General features: G+C 41.0%; 1 protein-coding gene across 1 annotated transcript in view; it reads left to right on the forward strand.

The window, feature by feature from the left end:
* The first annotated feature begins 9,185 nt into the window (after positions 1-9,185).
* The window catches only part of washc5 (WASH complex subunit 5), a 52,301-nt gene continuing 40,494 nt past the window's right edge, over positions 9,186-20,992 (forward strand). Inside the window, exons 1-5 of the mRNA XM_078397740.1 lie at positions 9,186-9,731; positions 10,912-11,057; positions 11,962-12,046; positions 14,529-14,629; positions 16,557-16,749. Coding sequence (XP_078253866.1) covers positions 9,546-9,731; positions 10,912-11,057; positions 11,962-12,046; positions 14,529-14,629; positions 16,557-16,749 — 711 coding nt within the window. The 5' untranslated portion in view covers positions 9,186-9,545. The remainder of the gene's footprint in view (positions 9,732-10,911; positions 11,058-11,961; positions 12,047-14,528; positions 14,630-16,556; positions 16,750-20,992) is intronic.

A 20,992-nucleotide genomic window follows, 5' to 3' on the forward strand; every position in this document is an offset into this window, starting at 1 on the left:
TCATCAGCACCGGGGGCACTAGCACCGGGGGCACCAGCCCCAGCACCGGGGGCACCAGCCCCAGCACCGGGGGCACCAGCCCCAGCACCGGGGGCACCAGCACCAGCACCGGGGGCACCAGCCCCAGCACCGGGGGCACCAGCCCCAGCACCGGGGGCACCAGCCCCAGCACCGGGGGCACCAGCCCCAGCACCGGGGGCACCAGCCCCAGCACCGGGGGCACCAGCCCCAGCACCGGGGGCACCAGCCCCAGCACCGGGGGCACCAGCCCCAGCACCGGGGGCACCAGCCCCAGCACCGGGGGCACCAGCCCCAGCACCGGGGGCACCAGCCCCAGCACCGGGGGCACCAGCACCAGCATCGGGGGCACCAGCACCAGCATCGGGGGCACTAGCACCAGCCCCGGCACCAGCACCAAGCACCACCACCACCAGCCTCAGCACCGGGGGCACCCAGCACCGGGGACACTAGCACCAGCAGACGCACCCAGCACCAGCACCACCAAGCACCAACACCTCACCCCTTCATTCATTCGCCTCTACATCCCGAGAACATTGAGGAGATTTGGTGTGTCTTAGAGATCTCTCTTGAACTGCAAGTGTTTCATACAGAGAAATGCCAAGCGTTATATTTTGGGAAGTCTAACATGGGCAGGACCTACACAGTGAATGGTTGGGCTCTGGGGAGTGTTGTAGAACAGAGGGATCTGGGAGTGCAGGTACCTGGTTCCTTGAAGGTTTTTAGATTTGTTTTTAGAGATACAGCGCGGAAACAGGCCCTTCGGCCCACCGGGGCCACGCCGCCCAGCGATCCTCGCACATTAACTCTAACTAACCTACACACACTAGGGACAATTTTTACATTTGCCCAGCCAATTAACCTACATATCTGTACGTCTTTGGAGAGGCATTTGGCACATTGACCTTCATCAGTTAGAGTAAGGAGTATAGATGTTGGGAGGTCATGTTGCAGTCATATAAGATGTTGGTGAGGCCGAATTTAGAGTATTGTGTTCAGTTCTGGGCACCGTGTTCTAGGAAAGATATTGTCAAGCTGGAAAGGGTACAGAGAAGATTTACAAGGGTGTTGCCTTGCACTTTAAAAAAACATCTGCACTTTCTCTGTAGCTGTAACACTGTAACACTATATTCTGCACTCCTTTCTCTATTCCACCAGATAATGTACTCAGGTATTGTATGAATTGCCAGAATTGCACACAAATCAAAGCTTTTCACTGTATTTCGGCATACATAACAATAATAATCCAATACCGATATCTCTAGTTCTAATTGACCAGAGGAAACAGTCTCTCACTATCATTACCTTTTTCCTCCCTTTTCCATTTCAGAATCATCTCATTCTAATCTCCAATGAATATAAACTAAACTTACTGAAATTCTCATAAAACATACTCTCATCTGTGGCGCGTCACTTCCTAGTTAATGTATCCTTCCTTGGGTACTAAGAACAAAAGTGGAACCATTTCCTGGTACAAGACTTTCTGATTCCTGTCAGCATATTTTGTGCCTTCTGTATTTGTTTGTTTATTATTGTCATGAGTACCAACATACAGTGAAAAGCTTCTGTTTGCATGCTGTCCAATAAAAAAAAACTATAGGTGAATACAATCAAGCCCTCCACAGTGCAAAGATGAAGGATAAAGGGTGCAACATTTAGTACAAATATATAACATTGAAATCCAATAAAGTCTGATTAAAGAAAGTTCAAAGCTCTCCAATGAGATAGATGGGAGGTTAGAACCATACTGGCTGATGAGTGGACCATTCAGTTGCCTTGAAAGAAACTGCAGCTGAATCTAGAGGTATGTGTTTTCAAACTTCTGTGTCTCCTACCTGATGGGTGAGGGGAGAAGAAGAAGTGACTGAACAAGTAGAGTCTGGGTCATTACAATTTGGATATAACAGAATTGATGAATTGGGGAACCCTATTTGTATCATCAGCGGCCTTAACGACTACCGTCCGGTAGCACTCACACCGGTCATCACAAAGTGCTTCGAGAGACTGGTCCTGCAGCACATCAAAGCCAGCCTCCCACCCACCTTCGACCCATACCAGTTTGCCTACAGAGCAAATAGGTCTACAGGGGATGCCATCGACACTGCTCTTCACACTGCACTGACCCACCTTGAACACCAGGGGAGCTATGTGAGGATGCTCTTTCTCGACTTCAGCTCCGCCTTTAACACGGTCATCCCGAGCAGACTGGTCACCAAACTTTCTGACCTTGGATTTTCCCAAACCATCTGCCAATGGATCAAGGACTTCCTGACCAACCGCCCCCAGACCGTCAAAATAGGCCCTCACCTCTCCTCCACCATTACACTGAGCACCGGCTCACCACAGGGCTGTGTGTTGAGCCCCATCCTTTACTCCCTCTACACTCACGACTGCGCCCCCACCCATCCCACCAACACCATCATCAAGTTCGCGGATGACACGACTGTGGTTGGACTCATCTCAGGAGGAGATGAGACAGCCTACAGGGATGAAATCCAAAGGCTGGCAGCATGGTGTTCAGTGAACAATCTTGTCCTGAACTCCTCCAAAACAAAGGAACTTATAATTGACTTCAGGAAAACCAGTGTAGAATACGACCCACTCTACATCAATGGGGTCTGTGTGGAAAGGGTACCCGCTTTCAGGTTCCTGGGTACGCACATCGCAGAGGATCTTACCTGGTCTACCAACACCATCACCACAGTGAAGAAGGCACAGCAGAGACTCCACTTCTTGAGGATCCTCAGGAAAACCAACCAGCAGGGGAAGCTCATGATGTCCTTCTATCGCTGCTCCATCGAGAGTGTGCTGGCATACTGTATAACTACATGGTATGCCAGCTGCTCAGAAAAGGACAGGAAGGCCCTTCAGAGGGTCATCACGACGGCCCAGAAGATCATCGGCTGCTCACTGCCCTTCCTGGAGCACCTGTTCAGCCTACGCTGCCTCAGTAGAGCAGGCAAAATAATAAAAGATCCATCCCACCCCGGCCACCGTCTGTTTGTTCATCTGCCCTCTGGTCGATGTTTCAGGTCGATCAAATCCCGAACAAACAGACTTAAGAACAGTTTTTACCCCAGGGCCATACGAGAACTGAACACTACCTTCTGCACTAGGCAACACTGTTAAAAAATCTTTTGTACTTAATATAATTGTATTTATTTGTTTTTGCATTTATTGCATATATGTTTTTACGCACCGTCAGGATTGGCTATCTTTTAATTTCGTTGTACTCGTTGCAATGACAATAAATGAATATTATTATTATTATTATTATTATTATTATTATTAATGTGAATATGATCAGAAACTTGAGAATTTATTAAAAGTTACTTTGGAAATTGGCAAGCAGAAAATAATATTTCCATGTAGCCTCCCTGCATTAATTTGAAACCATAGTCTTTTGAGAACACAGCTGCTAATTTCACTACAGGTGGCCACTGAAAATAATAAGCAATCACTTCTATTGATAACTTTGCAATATTACTATTTTGAATAGTAACTTAGAACATAGAGCCTTTAATATTTTAACTTGCCGTAACAAATATAAACTTATAGCTATTATTTATTTTTGAAAATCATGTGGGGAAAAATAACTGTTATTATGAGTCTGAAACACTCCAGTCCCAAACTCCCTTCTCCCCATTGTCACTATTGTTTTTATAATGTGATTTTCTGCAACATGAGATTTCCTAGGAATGCAATTATCAAGTTACAGCAGAACTACCTGTAAGACCTGAGACACGTGAGACTGCAGATGTTGGAATTTGGAGCAAAAAACAAACTGCTGAGGAAACTCAATGGGTTAAGTAGCATCTGCAGGATGAGCGGATATGTTGACATTTTGGGTCGAAATCCTGTATTAGGATTTTGTTTTACTACATTTCCTTGTTACTTTATGTGTTTTAAAATGGAAGGATGAATCATTCTGTTTGTGTAGAGGGGAGAAAGAGAGAGAAAGTTACTATATGTTGAAGGCAATTGAGGGATTTAAAAGCAGGGAAGTGGACTTGAAAGCTGAATTATTATTTAATCAGAAGCGACATGATTGGCACGAGGACTGCCAGTTAGGAGATTAACAGCCATTTTGGATGTCTTTAAGATATCAGAAGATTGAACTGGGACGATTGGCTAGGAAGGTAATAGGAAGATGGAAATCTGGAGATAGCAGAGCAGATGGATTAAGGTAGAGTTGGAGTCTGCTGATGTCATGGAATCAGAAATGTCTAGCTTTAATGATATTAAGATTTGGCCCTGGGCTGATTTTGGGATCAAATATGATACTGAGATTATGAATTGTCCTCTTCAGTCTCGGATAATTGTGAGAGAGAGGGTTAGATTGAATGGCATAGCGAGTAACATATTAGCATGGATTGAGGGTTGATTAACAGAGAGAACAAAGACTAAGAGTTGTGAGCTCATTTTCTGATTAGGAAGTTGTGGCTAATCGCCTCCTACCACCCTGGCACCACTTGTGCTTGGGTCATGGAATCACCCTTGCCACTATCTAAGCACCAGCCTTCCCTTATGTTCTCTCCTCTCCTCATTTCTCTGCCACTTAAAACTTATTTAATTGTGAACTTTTCCCATTTCTGTTGAGAGTTCAATGACCCAAAATGTTAACTCTGTTTCTCCCTCCATGGATGCTGCTTGACTTGCTGAGATTTTTGGGCATTATTTTAAATTTCTAGCATATGCAGTATTTTGCTTTTGATCTCATCTGATTTTTAATAGATCACCATCAATTCTCAAATGTAAATAATATTGGGGAGTGAGATTCCACGGGTCTTCTGAATCCTCAGCAACAATTAACATCTTCAGGCAATGGATGGCATCTAATGGCATTGAAGAAAATAAAAAGATATTTTCAAAGAGAATTCAGTGCTAATGCTATGTACCAACATAGATACCAAGATAGCCAAACAATAGGAGGTAACTTACGTGTACTGAAAACATAGAACATAAAAATTCAAGCTGCTGATACTTGCAAGGACATTCCATTTTAAAAATCTGCTCTTGATTTTTGAATTAAAATGATGATTTGGTCTTCATTATTGCGTTGAATGTACAGCCTTATTTGGCCCAATTTGCCGATGATGGTATTGATACTCCACACAACAGTACTTCCATTTTGTCAGGTTATTCTACAGTCTTGGACAGTCACTTAAGTTTTTGGGGTGATTGAAAAGGATAAATAAAAGCAAGGCTAGCTATTAAGTACTCCTAGCTTTGAGTAGTAAACCTTATCAATTGACCCACTTCACAATGGAGTCTGGCTAGATTTGGGAATAAAGTTGGTAAAAAAACTAACAAACAACAAATGTTGTGTTATTGGGATTATTCAGTGGGTCATTATGCCTACATCTGCTGCAATGTGCATACTTAAGGGACCTAGAACAATATTTATTTTGAAATCAATGAAGAAATTATAATAGGAGAGGTGGAAAATATTTGCAAAAATATCAATTTTACCTGTTTCAACAGAGAATTTCACACCAAATTCATCAGCTTTAAAGGCAATTTGCGCTGTCTATGATGCTGCTGAGATTATAGGTCTGAATATCCAAGGAATATTTCCAAGGAAGTAAGGGCAGAGAAATCTAAGCCAATTGTTTGCCATTGCCAGCTGGATTTCCTCGTCAGTCCTTGAGACAAACTAAATAGAGTTGCACCAGCCTGTTTTATAAGGCACAGATGGGTGCTTTAGACTGGTGGCAATTGAAAAGTTCAGACTCTGATGCTACCTGACCTACAATACAACTGGCATTTTCTGCTTTTATCTCAGATTTTCAATATCTGTTGTATTTTGTCTTAAGACACAAATGATAATTTAACAACTTATTGGTGCCTCTGTGAAGTTTTATGAAGATGTTGGTATGTTTTTGATTCATTGGAACATTTTTCATGTAAAGCAATAAAATATCTCTGGATTTTCTAAACTCTGAAGTTAGAATGCTGTCTCTCTTGTAAGAACAGGAACGAGAGGAATAAAGAATGACTGTTGGAGGGAATGCTAAAGAAATGCCTTGTAAAAACATTGCTTATCCTGTTCAACCCATTACAAGCATCAAAAACATTATGAATTGTAGTTCCTGTTACACTGGAATATGGTTGCAAGTATGATTACAGTCGCACCCACATACCCTCAAAACATTATGAAAAATCCAAAATCTGCAAATGCTGGAAATTTGAAATAAAACAGAAAACGCAGGAAATGCAAAAAGTTAAGCAACATCTGTAGAAGAGAAATAGCGTTACATAGAAACATAGAAAACATAGAAAATAGGTGCAGGAGGAGGTCATTTGGCCCTTCGAGCCAGCGCCGTCAATCATTGTGATCATGGCTGATAATTCACAATCAGCAACCCGTGCCTGCCTTCTCCCCATATCGCTTGATTCCGCTAGCCCCTAGAGCTCTATCTAACTCTCTTTTAAACTCATCCAGTAAATTGGCCTCCACTGCCTTCTGTGGCAGTGAATTCCACAAAGTCACAACTCTCTGGGTAAAAAAGTTTTTTTCTCATCTCAGTTTTAAATGGCCTCCCCTTTATTCTTAATCTGTAGTCCCTGGTTCTGGACTCCCCCAACATTGGGAACATTTTTCCTGCATCTAGCTTGTCCAGTCCTTTTATAATTTTATACGCTTCTATTAGATCCCCTCTCATCCTTCTAAATTCCAGTGAATACAAGCCTAGTCTTTCCAATCTTTCCTAATATGACAGTCCCGCCATCCCAGGGATCAACGTCATGAACCTACGCTGCACTGACCCGAAACGTCACCCATCCCTTCTCTCCCGAGATGCTGCCTGTCCTGCTGAGTTACTCCAGCATTTTGTGTCTACCTTCGATTTAAACCAGCATCTGCAGTTTTTTTCCTATACCATTGAGATAATAATCTGCCTCCTTGATTTTGCCGCCAAAGTGGATAACCACACATTTATCTACATTATACTGCATCTGCCATGCATCTTCCCACTCACTCAACCTGTCCAAGTCACCCTGCAACCTCTTCACATCCTCTTCGCAGTTCACACTGCCACCCAGCTTTGTATCATCTGCAAATTTGCTAGTGTTACTTTAATTCCATCATCCAAATCATTAATATATACTTTGATATATTAGCACCAGCACCGAGCCTTGCGGCACTCCACTCGCCACTGCCTGCCATTCTGAAAAGGACCTGTTTATTCCTACTCTTTGATTCCTGTCTGCCAACCAATTCTCTATCTATATCAATACCCTACCCCCAATATCATGTGCTCTAATTTTGTTCACTAATTTCCTGTGTGAGACCTTATCATAGGCTTTCTGAAAGTCCAGATACACAACATCTACTGGCTCTCCTTCATCCATTTTACGTGTCACATCCTCAAAAAATTCCAGATTAGTCAAACAGGATTTCCCCTTCATAAATCTATGCTGACTTGGACCAATCCTTTTACTGCTATCCAAATGAGCCATTATTACTTCTTTAATAATTGACTCCAGCATCTTCCCCACCACCGATGTCAGGCTAACTGGTCTATAATTCCCTGTTTTCTCTCTCGCTCCTTTCTTGAAAATTGGGATAACATGAGCTACCCTCCAATCCACAGGAACTGATCCTGGATCTATAGAACATTGGAAAACAATTACCAATGCTTCCACAATTTCTAGAGCCACCTGGGATGCAGACCATCAGGCCCTGGGGATTTATCAGCCTTCAGTCCCATCAGTCTACCCAATACTATTTCTTTCAGTTCCTCTGTCTCCCTAGATCCTCCATCCTCTAGTACATCTGGGAGATTGTTTGTGTCTTCCTTAGTGAAAACAGAACCGAAGTACCTGTTCAACTCTTCTGCCATTTCATTGTTCCCCATAATAATTTTACCTATTTCTGTCTTCAAGGGACCCACATTTGTCTTTCTAATCTTTTTCTCTTAACATACCTAAAGAAGCTTTTATTCTTCTTCTTTATATTCTTGGCCAGCTCGCCCTTGTACTTCATCTTTTCACCTCGTATTGCCCTTTTTGTTACCTTCTGTTATCCTTTGAAAGTTTCCCAATCCTCTGGCTTCCTGCTACTCTTTGCTATGTTATACATCCTTTCTTTTAGTTTTATTCCATCCCTAACTTCCCTTGTCAACCACAGTTGCCTCTTGCTCCCCTTAGAATCTTTCTTCCTCTTTGGAATGAAATGATCCTGCATCTTCTGGATTATGCCCAGAAATTCCTGCCATTGCTGTTTCACCGTCATTCCTGCTAGGATCCTTTTCCAGTCGACCTTGGCCAGCTCCTCTCTCATGCCTTCATAGTCCTCTTTGTTCAACTGCAACACTGACACTTCTGATTTAACCTTCTCCCTCTCAAATTGCAGATTAAAACTAATCATATTATGGTCACTACCTCCTCGCAGTTCCTTTACCTTGAGTTCCCTTATTAAATCTGGTTCATGTTTAAGGTTGAAAACTCTGTCAGTTCTTAGAGGTATTTGACTTAAAACATTAACTGTTTCTCATTCTTTTGAATGTTCTTAATGTGACATGTTGGTCGAGGGATTAGATTGGCCATTACCCTGTGGATCACTCCCTTTGACTTTTAAGTATAGTGAATGCATATTTAATATTGTACCTCCTAGAACAGACCTCATCGCATGGTGAGGCGCTGTTCTTTGAAGTAAAAATAAAATTTGCGATGAATATAATTGCATATTTAATTGCAAGTATATTTTAAATTCCAAAACACTGCACCTCATCCGTCGGGCATCTGGAGTGGTCAATTGCAGCAGATGCCTTGGTCAGATCCCACTGTTGACATATTTCAAAGTACCTCCGGCCTTGTAATAATTCTTGTTAATTACCAGAGTCCCCAGATCAAATCATCCGCAAATTTCCAGTAAAATAAAATAAATGGGAAAACGAAATTTTTAAAGGTTCAATTGTCAGAAAAATACATTTTGAACGAAATAAACTTTAAAAATAATGAAGTAGAGCGCTCAAGAGAGCAAGTCGTTCATTCTGCAGAGACAAATGCTCCTCTTCATAACACATCATTTTTTATTAAAGGGGGGGGGGGAGTTGTTTTGTCTTTCGGTGACATTAGGAAAAAGCAAAGCAGAAACAAATGTTGCGTCGCTGGGCATCAGCAAGGGCTTCACTTGGTCACATGCTGGGTTGACAGGAAGGAGTCATATGATCAACATGGAAGAACGAGTGTGAGCTCCGTGCACTGAACCCCTGCGAGATAGGCACAAGGAGCCCTTGCACAATTACCTCCCCTTCTGCAATGGGTGTGTGGGGGAGCAACTGATGCCGCCCGTGGGATTTTTTTCCCTGGAATTTCACTGAAGTTGTAGCGACCTTGCGCCTGGGACATTCATTCGGCAGAGCAGCCAGGAAGGATCGTTGCAGCAATGAGCACAGGCTGGGTGCAATAGATCCAGCAGGATCACGGTTTTGGTTTGTTTTTTTGTTGCAGGGTGGGGGAGAGAGAGTGTCAGGTCTGTCTGTCTGTGCCCGTCCCTCGTTTGGATCAGCCTCCCCTCAGCCATGGTGGATTTCCTGGCGGACAACAACCTCGGTGGGCAGGCGATTCTGCAGATCGTGTCCCGGGGTAACGCCATCATTGCAGAACTTTTGAGACTGTCCGAGTTCATCCCGAGCGTGTTCAGACTCCGAGACAAAGCCGAGCAGCAGAAGTATGGAGACATCATATGTGACTTCAGTTACTTCAAGGTGAGATGTGAGGGACCTTCGATATGTAGGCAGTCGTGTGCTGGAAAATAAGCTGGAACAGCCTCCCCCTGTTCATTGCATTTGGTCGCAGGTTTATTGATTCATTGCAATTAAAGATGTAACATTTAAATCGCTGAAGGTTTGCATTAGAGTTTCTTGTTTATTATCTTAGCCTTGGCAATCTTTTGCTGATTTCCCCCAATCTTTGGACAGCCGTCCATCTCTCCTTCAGATTGACAGTGATGATAGGTTCCGAGGCGAGGATTGCAAGACCACTTTGGGGGGGATGCAAGCAACCAAACAAAACTGCTCTTGCACCATTTAAACATTAGTTTCTGTTATATTTATCGGCATAATTGAGAGCATTCATGAAAGACTTGTGTCGGTTGCACTTCCTGTCCACAGACTACTTCCTGTTGTAATTGTATGATACATTTGGCAATATAGATTGCAACATTCACTATTTCCCAGTAAGCTCTGTGTGCCAGACCTCTCAGTCTAGGTCGCCTCCGCCTGGCCCTGGCTGCCAAATGGACCCACGGAATGCTTAATTTAATGTAAAACACTGACACTGATGGCAAGATTTACATTTGTATAGCACCTTTTACAACCTTAGGCCAACTTGAAGCACTTTAATCTCGTGAATCCTGGAATAATGTGTGACATACCGTGGACAGTTTGTGTGCAGCAAATGCTTATAAACAGTCGTAGGATGTTCAGATAACTTGTTTGAATGATATTGAATAAGCGATAGATAATGAGTAAAAGCCCAAGAGGAACCAGCATGCTCTTTTTTCCCCAGGTGATTTTAATGCACACTTGCTGTGTTTCCCAAGATCATAAAAGAGTGGCAGACAACCAAGGGTCTATCTCTGAGCTCAGTTGCCATCATGTTTATCAATAAGAACTCTTGTTGCTTGAAGTGGCTATGGCATGTTTATTTATAATTAAAGTTGAGCACATACTGTTGTTGGGGCTTACTTTGACAATAAAATTGGCCCCAACTTGATAAATGGCATTTAGAAAACAGTAGCAAAATTGAAGTGCAGGTGAAATTGGAGAAAGCCAGTCCTGTCAACTGATAAAACATTTTAATCAGAATTAATACTGTTAAGCATTTATGATTATTTTTTTTAATGAATGACTGCTAGTTAACAACACAGTAAATCTTTTTTGTAAGGGTCCTGAGGACTATGAAGGGAAGTTGGACTCTAAGTCAGAGCTTCAGGATCTAGATGAAGAATTTCGTGAAAATCACATTGAAATATTGACAAGATTCTACCTTGCTTTTGAAAGTGTTCACAAATACGTATTTGATTTGAACAGGTAAAAGTGTGCTGTTAATGTCTGCAAAGCTGAATTTTAATTGGGGAATAAAACAATTGGAAACCTAAATTATTTTTTTTTGGCATTGATGAAAAATTACTTTCCTGTTGGAAATGTAATTATTGACTTATCTATATTGTCATAGTCATTGAGTCATACTGCATGAAAACGGGCCCTTCGGCCCAACTTGCCTATGCAGACCAATCTACCACATCTACTCTAGGCCCACCTGCCCGCATTTGCCCATATCCCTCTAAACCTTTCCTATTCATGTACCTGTCCAAATGTCTTTTAAATGTTGTTATAGTATCTGCCTCAACTATCTCCTCTGGCAGCTTGTTCCATTTAACCACCACCCTCTGTGTGAAAAAGTTGTTCCTCGAGTTCCTATTAAATTTTCCCCCTCTCTTCTTAAACCTATGTTCTCTGGTTTTGATTGCTGTAACTCTGGGTCAAAGACTCTGTGCATTTACCCTATCCATTCATAGAGTCATAGAGTGATACAGTGTGGAAACAGGCCCTTCAGCCCAATTTGCCCAAACCGGCCAACATATCCTAACTACACCAGTCCCACCTGCCTGCGCTTGGTCCATATCCCTCTAAAATTGTCCTATCCATGTGCCTGTCTAACTGTTTCTTAATTCCTCTCATGATCTTATACACCTCTGTAAGATCACCCCTCATCCCCCTGCTCTCCAAGGAATAAAGTCTGAGCCTACCTAATCTCTCCTGATAGCACAGGCCCTCAAGTCCTGGCAATATCTGTAACTTTTCTCTGCACTCTTTGGTAGTCGTATCATGTACATGGAAAGATATTATATATTGCGTGGCACCTGTAATTGTGTGACTCTGTAAAGAAGTAATTGTATCTGTTGAAGTAATCTTCTTTGTTGGATTATTTCAGATTTCTTGAGGATCTCAATGAAGGTGTCTACATTCAGCAGACCCTTGAAACAGTACTGCTAAATGAAGATGGAAAGCAACTTCTTGTAAGCTGCCTTAACATATCACAAATACTTGTAACTATTAGAATGAATATGAAGAAGAGAAATAGCAAGTTGGGTGAAACTGAAATTGTGCACATTGTGTTCATAGAAACAACTCCTATGGCCCACTGATTCCACACTGACTTCCCGCCCCCCTGACATCAGCCTGAAGAAGGGTCTCGACCTGAAACGTCGCCCATTCCTTCTCTCCTGAGATGCTGCCTGACCTGCTGAGTTACTCCAGCATTTTGTGAATAAATACCCACTTGTACTCTATTTATTTCCCTACATTCCCATCAACTTTCCCTGGATTTGACCACTCACATTCACTGGAGCAGTTAATTACAGCAGTCAATTAACCTACCAACTGGTCAAGATTTAACCAGAGTCCGTGGATTGTGAGTCAACAGTTCTACTACCTATGCCATCTAGCTGTGCCAAGTTACAGATACATGACAGGGAGTTCTGCTGTAAACACGACTGTTACATTCCTAGAAACTTTGTGTTATAGAAAATCGCTTTGTAAAAACATTCATATCAATGGGAAAAGTTTGGTTAAGTGCTGGAAAGTTTCAGGTTCGCTGTAACATTTTATTTTCCCTGCAGGATTTTCAAAAATAGAGGATTTTCTAAAGCTAAAAATACTATCAGCTGTATGTTACACAGTTTTATAGAATATCATTGCACAAGCATCAATAGAAACAATTTAATGTCAATTTCAGTGGCCTCCCGATTTAAAATTTGCAGCTATGTTTTTATGAGACAATGGTGTCTGATTACTGCAGGGAGGTTACATGTAAAGAGGTTTTTCATGCAAAAATATCTATTTTTTCAGACAGATTTTTTTCTGCTTGCCCATTCACAAAGTGGTTCTCCAATTCCCAAACAAAATTGAGACATACTCAATTTGGCCTGCATAACACAAAGAATGTTCCCTAATTCATCAATCATATTATATCCATTTTCCGTTATAGAATCATGAGTTACAGCAGTACTATCTGTATATAAATGCAAATGTCTGTTGTTATAGTGCATCTTCCGATAGATCAATTGGAAACAGGTTTCCTTATACTTCTCCAGACATGTTATAGAGAATTGTGTTTTCAGAGTAAATCTCGAACTAGGGAGCGTAGATTCATAATAAATGGTTGCCCTTTCAGATGATGAGGAGGAAATTCTCCTCTCATAGGTTCTTGTATCTGTGGTTCTCTTAGAGAGCTATGGAAATGGAGTCATTGAAAGTCTTAAAGATGGAACCACAGCAGATTTTGGTTTGTAAGGAAGTGAAGTGATACGGAGAACTACCTGGAACAAGATCAATCAGCCATGTTAAATGGGGGAGCAGGTTCGAGGGGCTGTATTTGTTATCGTCTTGTAGGAGATTAGAAATGCAAATGAAGAGAATAATTATGTTAAGGGAGATGAGACCTCAGAAGGGTTAGTAAGTAATCAGCATTTGCATCGCTGTTGATCCAAAGTTGAGGGTTAGGCAACACAGTTACAGCAAAATATTTAACATACAATGATTATTGTGGTTGATCGGAGAGTATTTAATGTTTAGTACAAAAAAATCAGAAAGTGCTCCATTCCCCAAACTTACCATGATTTGCCTTAGTCTGAAATTAACCACTTGAAAGTGTAATGAGAGAAGGTTCACCAATGACTTTCAAGAAGGAATTGGATGAGAATTTGAAGATTAAACAATTTGCAGGGATGTAGCAAATAAGTCTGGGAACAGGACGAGCTAGATTGCAAGTGATAAAACCCAGCCTGGGCTCATTGGGTCAAATAAACTTTTTGAGCAGCAATGGTTTAATGTTAAGCAATAAAAAAATGCTAAAGAGTCAATTGATGCAAAGTGACATGTGAAAAGATTTTGTGTTTATAACTTTTTGTTTACTTTTTAACATGGGTTTTGGGCATATCGATAAACAATGAAAGAAAGGATAGAGTATGAATGACTAAGGTAAATAATTCAGGCTTGATCCATTTGCTTGTCCTTACCTGTTCTTTCAATTTACCAGACCTTGAGCTATCATTTCGCTCACTTGGTGGTGCCTTTCTCCCGTTCTTGTATTGCATATGCAACCAACTGCTCTGTTCTTTTCGGCTGCAAAAAGTATCATGCAAGATATAAATAAGAAAGTGCATCAAATCACAATAGGATCTAAGGTTATTTTTTCGCCCACTCCCTGTTAACAAGAACTACAACAGATGGTAACCTAACAATGTTTCATTAATTTTTCCACATTCTGCCAAGAAATGAAAATGTATTGGGGTATTGTACATCTAAATTTTTTTTCGTTTAGTATCAGCCTTCATATTCTTTATTCACCAGAAGTAGTTTAGAATTTCTTGTCTGAAAGCTTGGAAGAATGTTTTTCTTGTTATCCTAACCTACCAGTAAACCTAATGTATCATACCAAAGACCACATATATTTGTTTTATTATCGCTGGCTAACTTTGACCTATTGTTATTGTCCAGTGTGAAGCCCTGTACTTGTATGGAGTCATGCTGCTCGTGATTGACCACAAAATTGAAGGAGAAGTGCGAGAAAGGATGCTAATTTCCTACTACAGATACAGGTACTGTACACTAAACAAAGGCAATAATGCACAAGGTCTTGCCATTTCGTATCTTAATTGCAAATAATGTAACCTATTGACATGACTGCATTGCAAGGCAGCATAAACATAAACTAAACGAGAGTTCAGTTTTTCCTTTTGCATTCCCATCAACTACTCCCCCCCCCTCCCCCACAGCTTTCCCCTATTACAACAAAATAGGCAACATTTACAATTAACCTACAAACTTGCTTGTTTTTGGGATGTGGAAGGAAACTGGAATACCAGGAGGAAACCCATTCATATGTGGAACGTAAACTCCACATAGCACCCAAGGTCTGGATTGAACCTGGAGCATGAGACAGCAGCTCTAACCACTGGACCAATACTGTCTCACATTTCACTAAACACTTCCTGTTTGACAATGCCAGAGCATATGGAATTGAAGGCAAATTACTCTTTCAGTTAGGAAATTCTCTAGGCAGCAGGAAACAGAGAATTGGGACAATTAGCAAGATATATTAGCAGGATATGACTAATGGTGTCTCGTGGAGTTTTGTAATGGAGTTGATCATTGCTTTCCAAATGACTGATGGAAAATTGAAAGATAGATGGCATTGTCAGCAGTGAAGATGGAAGAGCAAAGTTTTGAGAGATATTAATTAACTAACTGGATGGGCAAAATTGTGGAAGATGGATTTCCTTGTATGTAGTGATACGGTCATTGTCTTGGGACCTTTAAAAAGATACAATAATGCTGAAAAGATTGAGCAGCAGAGGTTGAAAGATGATTAGTGATTTGTGTGCATCATTAAAATGGGCAAATCAAGAATATAATCAAAAGTTTGAATGAAATGTCCTTCTCTATGTCTGGAGGATTAGAGTATAAGTAGGTGAAAGTTGCCAGATAACTGTACTAAATACTTAATGGTATCAGCTGAGCGCTTTGAGCTTCTTTGGGATTGTGCCTTATGAAAGAGTTATTGTCCCTGGAGGTTGCTAACCAACCTGATTAGAAGATTTCAGAATTTAACTCGAGGTCAGCACTTGTGGTTGACATTTCCTACTTCTGGTACTTTTACAGACATTCTCGATCCCTTTATTATTTTACACTGATTCTGAAATGTAATCATTTGCAATTCATTTTTAATTATCCTTTGAGCCTCTTAAAATAACATAGATATTACTTCAGATGAGGACAGTGAGGTTTGTTATGATTGTATATCGAGAGTGAAAGAGGCTGCAGAAAGTGGTGGACATTACCTGGCACATCACGGCCATTGACCTCTCCACAACTGAAAGGATCTACAGGCAGTGTTACTTTAAGAAGGCAGCCAATATCGTCAAAGACCTTTACCATCCTGGTCACTCTCTCATCTCACTGTTGCCATTGGGAAAAAGGTACAGGAGCCCTAGAACTGTTACCTCCAGGTTCAAGAAAAGCTTCTTCCCATCAAACATAAGGCTCTTGAATCACACTGCACAAATCTAACCACAACCTTGCCTCAGGAGAGAACTGCACTGGACTTCTAACAAATTGTACTACTTGCATCGGCTTGTATTGTTATAGCCTGCTTACCTAGTGTAACTGGATTAATTGTTTATTGTAAATGGATTTGTTGTTATGTTAAAGTGCCGGTAAAGCTGATTGTGCTGGTCCATATGACAATTAAACGCTCATGACTTGTGAGTGTACTTCATCAAATTAAAGCATTACCATTTAATATCACCAGCACTCCCAATTTTAACTGAAGATTTGTTTTAATAAATTTAAACCTAAGAGAAAGAATGTAAATAATTTCCAACCTTTTAATTTATGAATGTTTTTCTACTGGTGAAATTGGGGGGGAGGGGGATTAAATCATTTTGGATTTCTTGTTGTTGCTTTTCAGCAGCCAATGATTTTGTGCCCAGACAGTAAGTGATTAATGTATGATGTTTGTTACAGTGCAGCACGTTCATCCTCTGATTCAAATTTGGATGATATCTGCAAGCTGCTGCGTAGCACGGGATATTCCTCCCAGCCAGGCTCAAAAAGGCCCCTTAATTACCCAGAGAGCTACTTCCAAAGAGTGCCCATTAACAAGACGTTCATCTCAATGGTGGTTGGCCGGTTACGCTCAGATGACATTTACAACCAGGTTTGTGGTGTACAGCATCCAATTACATTTCATTTAAAGAAGTGGTGAAATGTGAAGGATATATTAACAGAAAAGAGCACAAGCAGACAATTCCCCAAGTTCGGGAAGCGGTCAGAGGTAAGGACTTAACCATCTTGGTAAGACCACATTTGGACTAATGTGAGCAGTTTTGGGCCCCATATCTGAGGAATGATGTGCTGACGTTGGAGAGGGTCGAGAGGATGTTAACGAGAATGATCCCAGGGATGATTGGATTAATTTATGACGACTCCGGGGCCTGTACTCACTGGAGTTTAGAAAAATGAGAGGGGATCTCATTGAAACCTACCAAATAATGAAAGGCGTGGAGTGGAGTAATAGAGTGGACGTGGAGAGCATGTTTCTAGTAGTGAGAGAGTCTAGGAATGGAAGACACATCCTCAGAATAAAAGGATGTGCTTTTAGATTGGAGATGAGGTGGAATTTCTTTAGCCAAGAGGTGGTGAATCTGTGGAATTCATTGCCACGGTGGTGGAGGCCACGTTTTTGGGCATTTTTAAAGTAGAGATTAATAAGTTCTTGATTAGTAAGGGTAGCAAAAGTTATGGGAAAAAGGCAGGAGAATGATGTTGAGAGGGAAAAATAGATCTCTCGTGATCAAATGGCTGAGCAGACTGGATGGGCCGAATGGCCTAATTCTGCTCCAATAACTTATGATCTTATCTTTAAGGTTAAAGAGCAAACTGTGAAAGCAATATTTTGTGGATGCTGGAAATTTGTGGGGAAAAAAAAGAAAATATTGGAAGTACTTAGTAGGTCAGACAGCATCAGTGAAGAACGAAATATTTTAGGAAATTAACCCCCTGCCTCCCACCACCACATTTCCTTCTATCCTGCCTTTTGTCTTGCATCTTGACATTTATTTTAAATTACAATTTTTTTAAAAACTTGATGAAAGTTCATGGACCTAAACTGTTAGCTGGAGTTTTCTCTCTCGCCAAAGATAGTCTATTTAAGTATTTCCAGTATTTTCTATTTGTAGTCATTTCTAAAAAAAATGACTTAGGAATAGGTAAATATTCATACACATTGAAATATGCTTTCGGATATTAAAGTTGACCATTAGATTATTCTATCTGTAAGTACAAATGTTTTCTTAAATCCATATATATGTTTCCCAAATGGTGGTGATCATACTTTTAATAACTCAAGGATACAGAGTACTTTTGAACTGTATTTCATTACACTGGTCACCACTGCAATATGCAAAGCTCCCTGAGCAAACTGCTATTGAGTGACCCAGAGCACTGATTATATTACATCTCAAAGGCTCTGATTTAGGAGGCCGTGCATTGTTACTTTAGATAGTAAACTTCTGAAGCAATGTATCATCCAACAAAACACAAATTCACAAGAGATTTGTTCTGTGTGTACATATGTATTTATATTTAAGCATAGCAAGCATTTCTGGTTCCTTATCTGGTGTATTTTATCTCACTTACTTTTCAAAAGGTTAAAAGAAAATATATATTTTCGTTATGCTCCTCAAAATACTAGTATTCATAGCATCACAGGTGGACATTCACTTGTTTGTTTAACCCATTGTTGTCTTTGGCAGATGTTAACTACAGCACTCAAGAAAAAAATTGAAAATTCACCAAAGAACCTACACACGTTAATTATTTTAAGTTCTATGTTTTGTAGCTGATAAAGGCCTCATGGAAATCTGTAATTTCCTCATTTAAAAACTTAAAGAAAATATGTTTCAACATTATCTGATCTTCATTTTAAGGATTTAAATTTCAGTTTTGTGCATATAAATTGATATATAAATCATATCTATGAGCCAATGATTGTGATTGACAGATCAGTTATGATATATATCATAGCCAATACAAGCCTCAAACTTGCGTGAGATTAATGTTTCATATTTTTTAGGAAATAACTCTCTGACTGACGGGATAAAAGTTAATGGAAACCTGAAGTAAAAAACTGGAAATAGAAGAAATGCTCAGGGTGGAGAGAAAAAGACTTAAGATTAACTCTAATAGCCAATATTTCATGTCAGTGACATTGGATCTGAATTATATGCAAAAATCTAAAACGTTAACTCTGCTTCTCTCTCCTCAAGTACTGATAGACCTGAATATTAACTAGATTTTCTGTTTTAATTCTCCTTTGACAGATATGGCCATCTATAGGTTCATTCAAGTGCAACTCTTTAAACTCTAAATATCCTCACATTCATATGGAAAGCTTGCCAAAAAGGTCAGGTGGTCGAGACACCCACTCTCATGCCTTAAACCTTTAAGAATCTTGTCACAGGTTCAGTTTATCAATAAGTTTATTGGCCAAGTATGCATATACAAGGAATGTGCCTTGGTGCTCCGCTCACAAATGACAACACAAACATACAGTTAACAATTAAGAATAAAGCATAACAAATCAAAACAATAAGGATACACCATTACGGTCTGAACATGTGGGTGAAAATAAACAAGAGCAAAAAAGAGACTGCAGACTTTGTTTAGTGAGTAGAGCCGTCACTCGTGGAAAAAAGCTATTTTTATGTCTGGCTGTTGCTGCTTTGACAGTCCGGAGTCGCCTTCCAGAGGGAAGTGCTTCAAAGAGTTTGTGGCCAGGGTGAGAGGGGTCAGAGCTGATCTTGCCCGCTCGTTTCCTGGCCCTTGTAGTGTACAGTTCGTCAATGGGGGGAAGGTTGCAGCCAACAACCTTCTCAGCTGTGCGAACGATCCGTTGCAGCCTCCGGATGTCGTGCTTGGTGGCTGAGCCAAACCAGACCATGATGGAGAAGGTGAGGGCAGACCCAATGATAGCAGTATAGAATTGGACCATCATTGCCTGTGACAGATTGTGCTTCCTCAGTTGCCGCAGGAAGTACATCCTCTGTTAGGCCTTTTTGACTGTGGAGTCGATGGTGGCCCCCCATTTAAGGTCCCTGGAGATGATGGCTCCAAGGAACTTAAATAACTCCACAGATGTGACTATGGTGTTGTTGATGGTGAGTGGGGGGAGGGGAGGGGGATCTCTTCGAAAGTCTACAACTAGTTCCACTGTCTTGAGAGCATTGAGCTCCAGGTTGTTGCGTTGGCACCAGGAAGAGTTATGTAAGGGTTAATCAAACTGCTAATTTGATCAGTTACAATTGGAAAATTTACTGGACAGAGTTAATAGAGATAATGGTGAAAAAAACCAAAACTGAAATGTTACCACCAGATGTTCCCATTTCCCTACTGCTCAGCAGTGCCTTTGGTCATTTTATATTCTCAAACGGTATTTACATAAAAGCCATTTGAATTTATATCTTAGTCATGGAGTGATACAGTGTGGAAACAGGCCCTTTGGCTCAACTTGCCAACACCGGCTAACATGTCCCAGCTACACTAGTCCCACCTGCCTGCACTTGGTCCATATCCCTCCAAATTTGTCTTATCCATGTACCTGTCTAACTGTTTCTTAAATGTTGGGATAGTCCCAGCCTCAACTACCTCCTCTGGCAGCTTGTTCCATACACCCTCCACCTGCTTTTGGAAACTGAGAGGAATCTATACTTAAGATTTGAACAATGCAATTCAGATTTCCCCCAACACAATTCCAGAATGTGTAGATAGACACAAAAAACTGAAGTAACTCAGCAGATCAGACAGTGTCTAGAGAAAAGGAATAGGTAACGTTTCGGGTCGAGACCCTTCTTCAGATTGAGAGTCTGGGGAAAGGGAAATGAGAGATATAGACGGTGATGTAGAGATATAGAATAAATGAATGAAAGATATGCAAAAAAGTAATGATGATAAAGGAAACAGGCCATTGTTAGCTGTGGCCTAAGTGAGATCGGCACAAAATGCTGGTGGAACTCAGCGGGACAGGCAGCATCTCTGGATAGAAGGAATAGGTGACTTTTTGGGTTGAGACCCTTCTTCAGACTGAGAGACAGGGGAGAAGGAGACATAGAGATATGGAAGGGTAAGACGTGTAAACGAGAAATCAAAGGGGATGAAGTTCTAGGAAAATGTAGAATGGATCATTGTTAGCTGAGGGGAAGGTGACAACGAGGCATACAATCGGTTACATTTAATCAGGAGGACTGTGAAACTCGTCGCTGAACTAGGATGGGGGAGGGATGGAGACAGAGGGAAAGCAAGGATTACTTGAAGTTAGGGGGTCAATATTCATACCGCTGGGTTGTAAGCTGCCCAAGTGATATATGAGGTGCAGTTACTCCAATTTACGTTGGGCCTCTCTC

Source organism: Rhinoraja longicauda, chromosome 4 (assembly GCF_053455715.1).
Source record: "Rhinoraja longicauda isolate Sanriku21f chromosome 4, sRhiLon1.1, whole genome shotgun sequence".
In the NCBI taxonomy this organism is placed as follows: Eukaryota; Metazoa; Chordata; class Chondrichthyes; order Rajiformes; family Arhynchobatidae; genus Rhinoraja; species Rhinoraja longicauda.